The sequence below is a fragment of the Lithobates pipiens genome, unplaced genomic scaffold, assembly GCF_037356315.1.
Source record: "Lithobates pipiens isolate NorthernLeopardFrog02 unplaced genomic scaffold, aLitPip1_a1.2 Scaffold_23, whole genome shotgun sequence".
In the NCBI taxonomy this organism is placed as follows: domain Eukaryota; kingdom Metazoa; phylum Chordata; class Amphibia; order Anura; family Ranidae; genus Lithobates; species Lithobates pipiens.
In genome coordinates, this window is record NW_027507785.1 from 314498091 (window position 1) to 314512279 (window position 14189).

At 45.9% G+C, this 14189-nt stretch overlaps 1 protein-coding gene across 1 annotated transcript in view; it reads right to left on the reverse strand.

Moving 5' to 3' along the window:
- Positions 1 to 14189, reverse strand: part of CACHD1 (cache domain containing 1) — a 241360-nt gene that overhangs the window by 67868 nt on the left and 159303 nt on the right. The window contains exon 7 of the mRNA XM_077450550.1: positions 3399 to 3615. Coding sequence (XP_077306676.1) covers positions 3399 to 3615 — 217 coding nt within the window. The remainder of the gene's footprint in view (positions 1 to 3398; positions 3616 to 14189) is intronic.

The following is a 14189-nucleotide window of genomic DNA, read 5'->3' on the forward strand; positions in this document are numbered from 1 at the left end:
TAAGTACTTGATGTCAGTGCCAGCGGGTATAAACTGCAGATTTATGAAACACAAGTCGATGATGATTGTAAACCACCAATCCCATATTTTATTTGCCCGGGCATCCTAGATCGACATAGATAATGTTTTTGTATGGTAAGGTGATGTTAAGTTCAGCGAGCCAGGCAGCAAGAGTAGGAGTTACGGCTTGAATCCAACAACCTACTATGACCTTTCTAGCCCCAAATAGCGATTCATGAAGATATTAGAGGTTGTGCTTATCCATATCGGTGTCAGGAAATGAGCCCAAAAAGGCACTGCCTGAGGTCCACTGTCACCAGTGAGCCCATCTGGTCGTGAAGGAACTGAATGACTTGCGCCCAGAACCCATGGATGTGAGGACAATGCCAGAGAAGGTGCCCAAAAGTGCCAGCGGAGATAAAAAGAAAAAAAAAAAAAAACTTAGGGCATATGGAGCTATGAGAAGGACAGAACTTGGCCAGCAGGTCTGGAGTTAAATATGCTCTGTGCGTGATATACAGTGCCTTGCAAAAATATTCAACCCCCTTGGCATTTTTCGTATTTTGTTGCCTCACAACCTGGAATTAACATGGATTGTTCGAGGATTTGCATCATTTAATTTACACAACTTTGAAGATGTTAATTTTTTTTATTGTGAAACAAACAAATAGGACAAAATAAGAGAAAAAGTCAATGTGCATAACTATGCACCCCCTAAAGTCAATACTTTGTAGAGCCACCATTTACGGCTATCACAGCTCCAAGTCTCTTTGGATAAGTCTCTATGAGTCTTGCCACATCTTACCACTCGGATTTTTGCCCATTCCTCCCTGCAAAACTGCTCCAGCTCTTTCAAGTTGGATGGTTTGCGCTTGTGAACAGCAATCTAAGTCTGACCACAGATTTTCTATTGGATTGAGATCTGGGCTTTAACTAGGCCATTCCAACACATTTACATACTTCCCCTTAAACCACTCAAGTGTTGCTTTAGCAGTACGTTTGGGGTGATTGTCCTGCTGGAAGGTGAACCTCCATCCTAGCCTCAAATCACACACAGAGTGGTACAGGTATTGCTCAAGAATATCCCTGTATTTAGCACCATCTATCTTTACCTCAACACTGACAAGTTTCCCAGTCCCGACTGCTGAAAAACATCCCCACAGCATATATCCTGCCACCACCATGTTTCACTGTGGTGTTCTTTGGATGATGTGATGTGTTGGGTTTGCTCCAGTCATATCGTTTTCTTTGATGGCCAAAAAGTTCAATTTTAGTCTCATCAGACCAGAGCACCTTCCTCCTCCATACATTTTGGGAGTCTCCCATATGCCTTTTTCGCAAACTCAAAACGTGCCTTTTTTTTTTTTGCTGAAAGTAATGGCTTTCTTCTGGTCACTCTGCAATAGAGCCCAACTCTATGGAGCTTACGGCTTATTGTCGTCCTATGTACAGATACTCCAGTCTCTGCTGTGGAACTCTGCAGCTCCTCCAGGGTTACCTTAGGTCTCTGTGCTGTCTCTCTGATTAATGCCCTCCTTGCCCGGTCCATGAGTTTTGGTGTGCGGCTGTCTCTTGGAAGGTTTGCTGTTGTGCCATGTTCTTTCTATTTGGTTATGATAGATTTGATGGTGCTCCTAGGGATCTTTAAAGATTTGGATATTTTTTTTATAACCCAACCCTGACTTGTACTTCTCAACAACATTGTTCCTTACTTGTTTGGAGAGTTCCTTGGTCTTCATGGCAGTGTTCGGGTAGTGGTGCCTCTTGCTTAGGTGTTGCAGCCTCCGGGGCCTTTCAAAAAGGTGAATATATGTAATGACAGATCATGTGACACTTCGATTGCACACAGGTGAACATTTCACCAATTATGTGACTTATGAAGGTAATTGGTTGCACCAGAGCTTTTTATGGGCTTCATAACAAAGGGGGTGAATACATACGCACATGCCAATTATCAGTTTTTTGTTTCTGAAAAATTGTTTTCTGTATAATTTTTTCTTATCTTACTTCACCAACTTAGACTATTGTGTTCTGATCCATCACATAATTCAGATAAAAAAAAAATTGAACTAAAGGATGTAATGTAACAACATAGATAAAAAGCCAAGGGGGTGAATACTTTTGCAAGGCACTGTATACTTGTGTAAGTTTATCAGACATCTTAGGAGACATTGCTTTACTTTACAGGTCTCCAGTACTTCATTCCATTCCTCATCATTCACCTCTCCAACCACACCTACCCATCTAGTCTTAACAGAATAAGCAAGTTGGTTTGCAGCTGGAGGAATGATCAGGTCATAAAAAATAGATATAAGTTTGCGTGATTCATTACTTCTTATCACATCTAGAACATCCAGGGAGAGCAAAGCTGGGTAAGCACCTGCAAATTGTGTGTGTAGTACATGTTCTTTGAAAAAACGAAATAGCATATGGTTCAGGAGAGTAAACCCTACTTTTAATTGGACAACCGTTTTGATTTTACTATTCTTAAGAAAATGAGCTAGTAGGTATACTCCTCTGGATATCCAGATTGTAGGATCAAGTATCTGGAGGAGTTCAGGTAAAACTTTATTATACCACAACGGTGTGTTACTATGAAATTCAGGACAGTTCATCCTGGATATTGGCAAGTCCCAGGTCCTCTTGTGCTGGAATAGAAGGTCAAAGCTGCTTGGAAATACCAGAGAACCGGTCGGGCCAAGCAGTACATCACAGAAACGGACGTGGGAGTTGTGAATCCAAAGGACTGCAGACCAGGGAGAGAAATCTTTGTTTATCATATTTATCAATGTGATAAAAATGGGAAAGCTGTGCCGCCAAGTAATGAGTATCCAAAAGCAGGAACAGCAAGGCCTCCTAAAAAAATAAGTTGGGTTTTGGAGAACTTTCCAAGACAGTTTGTGCCTACTGGCCCCCCCAAAAAAAAAAATTGCAAGAGAGTGTCCATAGTTTTAAAGTATCCAAGTGGAATATAGACTGGGGAATGCCAAAGCACGTAAAAATTATAGGCAATGTCATTTTTACAAGACCCATTCAGCCCATCACTCCCATTGGCAATTTCGCCCATGCCTGTGTTTTGCATTTGATTAAAGGGAAAAGAGGCTCCCCATTCAGAGAAATGTAATCAACTATAGATCTAGAAACCTGGATTCCCAAATGTTTAAGGGTACTTACGCCATCTATAGCCGGCTTTCCTCTGGATCGGTGACTAAGTATTGAAGCCAAAAGTAGCCAAGTTCCCTCACTTTGGAGAGCATACCTCTTATATTTTGTTGTGTCTCCAGAGCAGGTAGTGAAGAGAAATCTGCCCAAAAGGCTCACAAACAGCAAACAAAAAAAGAGAATCTTTGTAGCAACCCCCCCACTCTAGGAAAAAAATAAATACAAATTCAACTTACTTGGCTGAATCCTTGTGCCATTGTTGGTGCTTTTGATGAGTTGGAAAGCTTTCTGGAAGCCGTGGGCGTGCTGAGTGGGGCTGTCCGAGGACTTTGTACTGGCCAGGAAGCTGGCCATCTCTCTCTTGGTCTCACTGGTGGCCGGAGACAGAAAAGTCTTATAGCACTGATCCAGGGAGCAGGTCCTCACCACGTCGGCCACAGTCAGGACAGAAATCTGGAGGAGAGGCAGAAAGATTCCTATGTTAAAGATTACCCATCATTAGGGATGAGCTCAGGCGCGTTCGCATGGAACACATGCAGAGCCCGCCAGGAAGTCGGCGCAGCGCTGCGCTAATCACAGGCAGTGAGACATTTCCCGATATGCGACTGCAGAGACGGGGCAATGTCTCACTGCCTGTGATTAGCGCAGCGCTGCGCCGACTTTCTGGCGGGCTCTGCACGTGGAGCATGCGAACGCGCCTGAGCTCATCCCTACCCATCATTATTAATACAGTCAAGTCAAGAGAGGACAAAAACTATTAATATTTTTCTGAAGCATGAAGGTAGATGGAAAGTGAAAAAAAGACAGAAAAACAAACAAAAAAAAAAACGACTACAGTCTCCTTTAAATGAAAATCAGGATCTTCATCTATCCACAGCAGAGCTTTATATGCCACAGATGCACTTTAAGATCTGACGGGACAGGCTCACGACTGCTTGGACGGCCCTGTAAAAACATTTATCTTGCAGCCTGTGATTGTTCTTTACACCCAATTGCCAGAGGAATATTGTTGGAGACTCTCTGTATTATTTCTAGAATAAATTCAGAGTACAGATGTCGGACGCTCCACGTTCTCTTGCCAAATAGTGAATCTATCCCCAAATATTTCTTCTGCTATTTATTTAGCAACTATTTTACTTGACTGAGCTCCCAAAATGATTAAAACATGCTTTTCTGTCTTGGAGTGGCTTCTGCCGCTCAATTATAAAACACGATACTTCATACCTGATGTTTTCCTATTGTACCACTCTAATGCCTCTTTTAAAATGCACTGCCTGATCGGCTCATTGAATTAAACCGTTTACAAGGTAAGTGGTCAAGTATAGCTCACAGTGCACTTTGGGGAAAATTGCAACTAGCCAGATCCTACGCAACACTCCAAAAAACATCCCCCCCCCCATTTTAGAGAAGGTAGGGAACGGTTAACCACTTGAGTACCAGCCTGTATATAACCCTTCATTACCAGGCCATTTTTCAGTGCTGGGATAGTGCAATGGCTTTGCACAAAGCAGCCACTATCCTCTTCTTTTACTTCTCCCCCCGCTGGCGCTCTCCAGGCCCCTCCTCTTCATCGGGTGCCCCCCATGGAGAGCAGCGTTTCATGAGGAAAGACACTTTCCATGGGGGCACACGTGCAGGCTTGCTCCCGAGTCCCGATGCGGCGTCCAATGACACACCCCCCCGGTTCCCATTTCACAGCTTTTGATCGACAATCTGTCCAATGAGGATAGCGGCAGCAACTGCAGCCGCTGCACTTGTGCGCATCGCTGGATCGGATCGGGCTCAGGTAAGAAAAAGGAAAGTGGGGGGGGGGGGGGATTTGGGGAGGAACTGCAACACAGAAGATTTTTAACCTTAATGCATAGAATGCATTAAGGTGAAAAACTTTTAGGCCCCTTTCATATGGGGCGGATCAGTAATGATCCGCCCCGTGATGATCCGCTCGCTCAGCGGGGATCGCTCCGTTGTCCCCGCTGAGCCGGCGGTGGGCAGGGCGGTCTCCGCACACTGTGCAGGGACCGCCCTGTCAGCTCTCCGCTTTCCTCTATTTGGGATCGGATGAGCACGGACCGTCTGCCCGTGTTCATCCGATCCGCTCTGCAGATGGACAGAAAAATAGGATTTTCCTCCGTCTGCAGAATCGGACAATTGCGGAGGCGGACAATAGCGGGTGTCTGCAGATGTTCATCCGCAGACACCCGCTATCCCATAGGAATGCATGTATGTCCATATTTCATCCGCAAACGGATGGATGAAATACGGACATACTGTCCACATGTGTAAAAGGGGCCTTAGGCTTTACAATCCCTTGAAGCCTCCACCTTGAATCTAAAGCTGCCCACCCTTCATTCAAACCTAAAGTGAAAAGGTTTTTTTTTTTTTTTAAATCTTAAAGCATTCTATTCATTAAAGAGGAAGTAAACTTCCTCTGCAGACATTTACCTTTGGGTAAGCCCATAATAAGGCTTAGCTATAGGTAGTGCAAATATCTCCTAAACGTGTACCGTTTAGGAGATATTTACATTACATTTAAGCCAGTGACATCACTGGCACATGTGCTCTGAAGGAGCGGCCACGGGTGCCGTTCCTTCCAAGCCCTCTGCCGTGAATGGCGACTCACGTGTGCATGTGTGGGAGGCGATGTCATCGCGGTTCTGGCCAGTCACAGCACCGGAGCCCTTAATACCGGAAGTAACTCCAGGAAACAGGTCAGTCGTCTCAGCGGTGTGCGGGCGCCGCTGGGAGGCTTTGTTCTAAGGTAAGTATTTCATAACGAGCTAGCATGTGATGCATACTAACTAGCTCATTATGCCTCTGTCTTGCATGTTTTTTTTTTCTCTTTTTTTTTTATTTGTTTTTATTTACAACCTCTTTAAGGATAAAAAAAAAACTTTGTGTGCAGCAACCCCCATCCCCTCTAATACTTACCTAAGCCCCATATCGATCCAGCGATGTTGTTCGAGAGTCTTGGCTGCCCGACACTCTCCCTCCTCATTGGCCGAGAAAGCAGCAGGCGCCATTGGCTCCCGCTGCAGTCAAAGTCAGCGAGCCAATGAGGAGAGAGGGACAGGGCCCAGCCGTGGCTCCGTGTCTGAATGGACACACGCAGCACGGCTCGGGTGCCTCCATAGCAAACTGCCTGCTGTGCGGGCAGGAGGGAGGGGCCAGGAGCAACGAAGAGGGACCTGAGGCGGATCGGGGCTGCTCTGTGCAAAACCATTACACAGAGCAGGTAAGCATAACACGTTTGTTCATTTTAAACAAAATAGAAAACACAACTTTAGTATCACTTTAAATCCTTCATCGATAAAATTCTATATTTCTCTCCCTTTGATGTGATATAAAGAGGAGGGTCCTCAGAATATAAAACACTTGCACTGTTTACGTTTGATGATTCGTCATTACAGGCAGTCCCCCAAGTTACATACACCCGGCTCATACTTAGAAATGGAGAGAGACAACAGGAACGGAGAGGAAATCTACCCCATAGGAAGGGAAATTCACTCCTGTAAGAGTTATTATGGGAAAAAGGTATCTCCATCGAAGCTTTATCACCAATCCTTGTTTCCATGACAACCCAAATTTTTCTAAATCCAGCTGTCACGGGGACAGAATGTGATGTGAAATCTTCTGAACAGAGGCACAGACAGCAAAACAGACGTTACTGGGATATTAACCCTTCCCTATGCGAATGTAAAAATTATTTTTAGGCTGGAGCTGCACTTAAAAAATGTACCTGTTCCAACTTGCATAGAAATTAAACTTAAAGCGGAGTTCCGCTTAAAAAAAAAAAAAAAAAAGTAAAAAGTCAGCAGCTGCAAATACTGCAACTTCTGACTTTTAATAGTCAGACACTTACCTGTCCCAGGGTCAAGCGATGCGGGGGAATGAAGCCCCCCCTCATCTCTGCGGCGCCGGCATTGTCACTGTGGGTGCACGCACTGTGCATGCGTGAGCCGCGCGGCGAGCTGTGACTGGACGGGCAATCATCTGGAACCTGTAACGTGTCCCAGATGATTGCAGAGAGGGAGGGGGGAGAGGTTAACTTCCTTCTGGTGCCGTGATGTCCTGGGAGGAAGAGAGAGCTGGAACCCTCTAAAAAGAGAGTTTCTGGCATGGCATGTCAGGGGGTCGCCTTCCCTTAAAGCGGGAGTTCGATTTTTGGGTGGAACTCCGCTTTAAGAACAAACTTACAGAACCGATCTTGTGTGCAACCCGGAGACTTGCTGTACATTGATCACCTGGCACAGAGAACACTCTGGTTCTGTGCGTATCATCTGCACTAATCATAGCCTTTTTGTTTTACAATATGGCAGCACTAAGGTGGTTAAAACCTGTTCCGGTGCGTTTTTGATGCATTTTACTGCGTTCCCGTACAGTCCAGTGCAGAAAAAAAGCAGCACGTTTTACTTTTTTTTTTTTTCTGAAACGCACTGGATCTGACTTGCACTGGTGTGAACTATGTCATTGAAAACCATATAACCTACTTTGCATGCATTTTTTTTTTTTTTTATATTTTTATTGATTTCAAGACAGACAAACAGACATTCAACAGGTAACAGTGACATGCCACATTATTAGGACTAGACCCACGCAGGGGCCAGCTAGTTGCTTCCAACATAATAAATCTACCGCTGTAGCACGTCCACAAACAAACAACAACTAACTTAGTGCTTGGTTGGCTCCCACTCGATGAAGATAATTAAGGACCAAATTTCTCAGTCGGGCCGCAAGGGACAGTAGAAAAAGTGATCTAGACCCACAGTAATGGCTATACCATATAAAAGTATACAAAGAAGTAGAGCAATACTAGGCACCCCCTACAACAAGAATCCCATCCACCCATAGAATGGCAACACTTACATGTTCAATCTGTGGTCGCTGTGGAGGCCTCAGCCAGCCATCTGGCCCACACTCTCATGTATTTTTTGGGACATCCCCTATTCTGGTATGTGTCCTTATAATGTGGTAGTACTTTATTGACATGAGTTTTCCACAACAGCATTGACGGCGGGGCCTGCTTTTTCCAGCATAAAGTGATCATTTTCCTGGCATAAAAAAGTAGGAGTCCTATCAAAGTTCTGTCCGCTATCCTGGGGGCCAACCCCTCTACTAATCCCAGAAGGCAGATCCGCGGGGTTTGGGCTACATCTATTCCCACCACTTCTTGTATTACAGATAGCACCTGTGACCAGTAGCCTTGTATTGCCGGGCAGGACCAGAAGATGTGTATGAAATCACCCGGATCCCCAGTACATCTCCAACATTCCGAGGACAGGGAGGTTCTCATTTTATGTAATCTATATGGGGTAATATATGCCTGGTGTAGTATTTTGTATTGTATGAGACGGTCTCGAAGTGAGACCAGGATTGTGAAGGGAAAGTCCCACATGTCCTCCCAGTCCTCGGAATCCAGATCCGGAATGTCCTGAGTCCATCTTTGACGGAGCTTTGACAGATCTGGAGAGGAGACCCTAATGAGGTGCGCATAAAGGACCGAAGTCGGTTTCCTGGCGCATTCAGACCTTGTAACCTTTTCCAGAGCGGACTGCACTATTTGCGTGGCATTGGGTAACACTTGAGCTTTAAAAGCATGGGATAGCTGCATATATCGGAATACATGCGAGGGGGGTATATTGTTGCGAGATACCAAGCAATTAAAGGGGTGTATAGTTGTGCCGGTGGTGAGGTCAGACATGAGTTTAATACCACATTTGGCCCAAACTTTGGGGTCTGGTAGCGAGTAGAGATGGGGTAAGGTAGGATTGTTCCATAGGGGGGCGTGCGGGGAGATCGCAGTCCGTGGAAACCCTTCCAGTCCCAGTCCCGCCCTCCAGGCCCTTAAAGTCGTGTGCATGGAGGGTGTCAGGTCGTAGGGGGCTTTGGGGCCCCGCAGGGGTAAATGTGTTAAGGCCTCCACGGAGTGGACCACCGCAGCCTCCAGAACCGCCGCAGGGTTGGATGCGTCTGGTACCATCCACCAGACTACCGTGACTAACTGCGCTGCCAGAAAATATTTCTGGCAGTCAGGAAACGCCAACCCCCCCCGCAGCACTGGACGCATCAGCGTGGATAGTTTAAATCTATGGGGGCCGGGGCCCCAGAGGAAAGAGGAGAACATGCGGTTCAATTTTGTAAAAAAAGAGGAAGGTATCCATTGTGGGGAGTTACGGAATAGGTAGGTAAATTTAGGTATGATCTTCATCTTAATTAGGTTAATGCGGCCTAAGAGGGATAGAGGAAGGTTTTCCCAGGTTTTCAACCTGGCCTTAACTCCTTGGATCACCGGATCTAGGTTAAGGGGGATAAAGCTGGATGCAGCTCTTGAGACCCTCACCCCCAGGTACACCATGTCTTCTACCCATTGCAGTTGGAGATCTGGCGGGGCTAGCCGTTTTGCCTCAGGGTCAATAGCAAGCAACTGGGACTTCGTCCAGTTCACCCGCAGTCCCGTTATTTTGGAGAAGTCAGTCAGAACTCGCAGTGCTCCTCCAAGGGAAGAGCCCGTGTCATTCAGAAAGAGTAGGAGATCGTCAGCGTAGAGTGCTACCCTCTCCTCTAGCCATGCTATTTTTAGCCCTTTTATATGGGGCGAGACCCGCAGTGCCTCCGCCACCGGTTCCATAGCAATGGCGAATAGTGCTGGAGAGAGAGGGCAGCCCTGCCTGGTACCCCTGGACAACTGGAAGGGAGCCGAGACATCCCCCGCCAGTCTGATGGCCGCCTTTGGGGATTTGTATAGGGTTTGTAGCCACCCAATAAAAACCAACGGAAATCCCATCCTCCGCAGAATTTCCCAAAGATAAGGCCACTCGATTGAATCGAATGCCTTTTCGATATCAAAGGAGGCAACCGTTCTAGTGCCCACATTATCATGTATGGCATGCAGATTGGTGAACAGTCTGCGGAGGTTGATATCCGTCGATTTCTGGGCCATGAATCCAGTCTGGTCAGGGTCTATAATGGAGGGTAGAAGGGGGTTAAGTCTAACGGTGATCAATTTACATAAAATTTTGAAGTCAGTGTTGAGAAGAGCAATGGGTCTATAGGAGGCACACTGTTTGGGATCTTTATTGGGCTTAAGAATTAGAATAATATGAGCATCTGCCATGGAGGGTGGGAGTGCTCCCCCCTCCAGACACTGGGTATACAGGTCAGCCAGCAGAGGGGCCAGCAGATCCGCGTGGGATCGATAGAACACGACAGGCAGACCGTCAGGGCCTGGGGCCCTCCCAGCCGCCAACGAGTTAATAACCACATGTACTTCCTCTGCAGTAATAGGCCTGACCAGACGGGACCTCTCCTCATCCGAGAGCCACCCCAAAGCCAGGGGGTCTAGGAGAAGCGCCATCTCGCCCGGATCCACAACAGGAGGGAGCGTGGTACTGTATTGTGTCTGATAGAAGGCGCGAAACTCTCTTAGGATACCCTCCCGGGATGTAATAGATTCCCCAGTAGGAGAAACTAATTCGGGGATCAGGGTCATAGGGGTATCGTGGTGAGACATCATTGCCAGTAGCCTACCATTTCTATCACCCTGCTCAAAAAACCTTTGTTTAGTGTGAAATACCTCCAAACGGGTGACCTCAGAGAGGTGGAGGTGAAGATTCCGTTTGGTGGACTGTAGCCACTCAAAATTGGAAATCGAGGGGTCAGACCCATAAACAGCGGATGCCTCCCTGATCTCCTCCTCCAACTGGGTTGTAGTGGCCTGTTGATTCACCTTTACTGCCTTAATTTCTGACATATAGTGCCCTCTAGTGAATGCCTTGAAGGCATCCCAAACTGTGGGAGGAGAGGATGACCCCGCGTTATGTTCCCAATATTCTCGCAGTATTTGTGGGATTCGCCCCGCTATCTCTTCATGGGAGATCCAATGGACCCCGAGGCGCCACAGGGAGCCGCTGCGCCTCTCCGTCGTCCGCATAGTAATCTTGAGGGGGGAATGGTCAGACAGCCCACTAGGCAGGTATGTCGCCTCTACTACGTCTGATAACATAAGTTGATTTGCAAACGCATAATCAATTCTAGAGGAGGTTTTATAGGACGTAGAGAAGCATGAGTAAGCTTTAGTGTGTGGGTGCAGCCATCTCCACACCTCCGTAACTCCCGCCGCGTGTGTCCATCCCAGTAGGTCCCCCCTAGAGGACTGCGATGGAGTGGGCCTATCAAGATCAGGGGAGAGGGTGTTGTTAAAGTCCCCCAGGATTAGTAATTTAGCTGGACAATACGGGGTAATCCTCTCCAAAATAGTATACAACACTTCCGGCTTAAAAGGTGGCGGGATATACACTCCTACCAAAATATACCGTTGTTGCCAGGCCGTGAATACCACAATCACAAATCTGCCATGGGGGTCCGTGTGAACAGCTTCAACCGTACACAGAAAGGATTTGTTTATCAGGATGGAGACCCCCCTGGCATATGAGGAATACGAGGCATGAAAAGTTTTCTGAACCCAATGCTTTTTCAAGGCCATAAGCTTACTCCCCATCAGGTGGGTCTCCTGTAGGATCAGTATGTGTGGGTTGTGCGTCTTGATATACTGGAACATCAGTGCCCTTTTAACTTTGCATGCATTTTTGATGCAGAAAAAAAAAACGCTCTGGACTGCCTGTGGTGCAAACTGGCCCCAAGGTACAAAACCTGTGTCACGAAACCCCTCTGACCCCCCCCCCCCCCCCCATACTTACCTGAGCTGATCTCGATCCAGCGCTGTGCATGAGAGCTGCGGCTCTCCCAGCTTTACCCCTCCTCGCTGGGCGAATTGGTAGCAGTGGGAACTATAGGCTCCCGCTGCTGACAATCAAAATCTGTGATGAGGGAGCGGGGGGGGGGGGGGGTTCATTGCCGAGCTGCCCTGTCTGTATCAAAGGACGCAGACAGGGTGGCTCGGGAGCGAGCCCGCATGAGTGCCCCCCTGGGAAGTGGATTCCTATGGTGGCATTTGCAGAAAAGAAGCCAGAGAGGCCTTCTCTATGTTAAAAAAAACAAAAAAAAAAACAAAGGTTTGTTAATCACTGCAACCAATCTTTGGATGTTGTGGCTGCATTACTTTTCTTTTTTTTCAGGCTAGGAACATTTTCAGCAAGTACAAAAAAATACCTTCACTTATTTTGCATAATGAAAGTCCACACTCTTAGGCTTAATATAAAATGCACCACGGTGACTCCACACATATATATATATATATATATAAAAAAGAAAGTGCCCAACCACCGAAACAAGATTGCGCCTACAAGATGGTAAAGTGTACGGAGCATTTAAGATAAATCCAACTGCAACCTCTCGCTTATACCAGGTGTCTTTACTCTCCCAGGGGCGAAACGTCATTCACGGCATGCCGCTACGGTGATCCGCAATACCGTAACTTTAATGACAATAGGTATGCTCAAAAGAAAGAGAGACTGCCCATAGTGTAAAACCATTCACCAATTTTAATAAACAAAAGAAATGCACTTACATCTAAAATGTATCAAAATCGCATAACAAGCCGGCCGGCAATTTCAGGAGCCCGTCCTCCTCTCGTATGGCATGGTGACGTCACTGTGTGCCCTCCCAGACGCGTTTTGTCATAAATGACGTTTTCAATTAAAAAGTGCAATTGTTTATTAAAATTTGTAAAGACACCTGGTATAAGCGAGAGGTTGTGGTTGGATTTATCTTAAACTCTCCTTACGCTTTTTTACCATCTGGTAAGTGCAATCTTGTTTCAGTAGTCAGGCACTTTCTTATATATATATATATATATATATATATATATATATGTGTGTGTGTGAGTGTGTGTGTGTGGTGCATTTTATATTAAGTCTAAGGCCGCGTACACACGGGCGGATTGTCTGTCCAACTTAGTCCGTGTTTCAGCGGACAATCCGCTCGTGTGTGGGCTTCAGCGGACTTTTTCAGCGGACAGTCTGACGGACTTTGTCTTTCGGAATTTCCGTAATTTTGTCCGCTGAAACTTGGTTTTGTCCGTCCAAACTTGGTTTCAGCGGACAGTCCGCTCGTGTGTAGGCAAGTTGGACGAACTAAGTATGGTGCATGCTCAGAAAGGGTTTACACGGCCGAAGGTTGCATTGCAGTGTATTGGACGTCGTTTTTCTAGTCCCGTCGTACGTGCTGTACACGTCATCGCGCACGCTTTCAGCGGACTGTCTGTTCATCGTGTGTGGTCAAGTCCGTTCATTCAAATTTTGAACGGACTGTCTGTCGGATTGTCTGACGGACTTAGTTGGGCAGACAATCCGCCCGTGTGTACGCGGCCTAAGAGTGTGGACTTTCATTATGCAAAATAAGTGAAGGACTTTCTGCCAGTTATAATATCAATGAATGATAATTGGGATAGTTTGATTGATGTAATGTTTATTGGCACAGCTCTATATTTGTTTTCTATGTTCATTGTGTGTGTATCTCATTAATTTTTTTTATGCATATATTTTTTTAGTAGATCTAGCGCGTTTTCTTCCCTTTTTCCACAAAAAATACCTGTTCATCTTGTCAAAAAAACTGTACCTTATCACTTTCCGTAACCTGAACTGAAAGCAAAAAAAAAATAAAAGATGTAATTTTACTTCTGTAAACTGCTAATCTCCCCATCCCCATGTAATGGAGATGAACAAAGGCAGACATGTATGTCTGTTGTCCAGCTTGGGTGGCTACCATGGGTTCCTCCATTCATTCAATGGAGGAACGAGTATAGCTACCCAGGGACAGGAAAAGTGTGTTATTCACAGGATCATCAGGTAAACAAAGAAAATAAAGTTTGAAAAAAGAAAAATAAAGCGGCCACCACATCTAAGTACAATAGTAAGCTACAATATATTACATTTCTGTTTTTTTGGGTTTGGATGAGCTTTAAAAATGGCGATTTTGAAGGAAATTTCATAGCTGATCCAAAAGTCTTATTGGAACTAAATCACAAAATAATGTACAAGATTCCACCGAAAAGGTGAGCTGCCTTTTATTTATTTTTTTGCATCCCTATGTTTACATAGACAGAACAAAACCAGATTTGATTTCAGGATGGG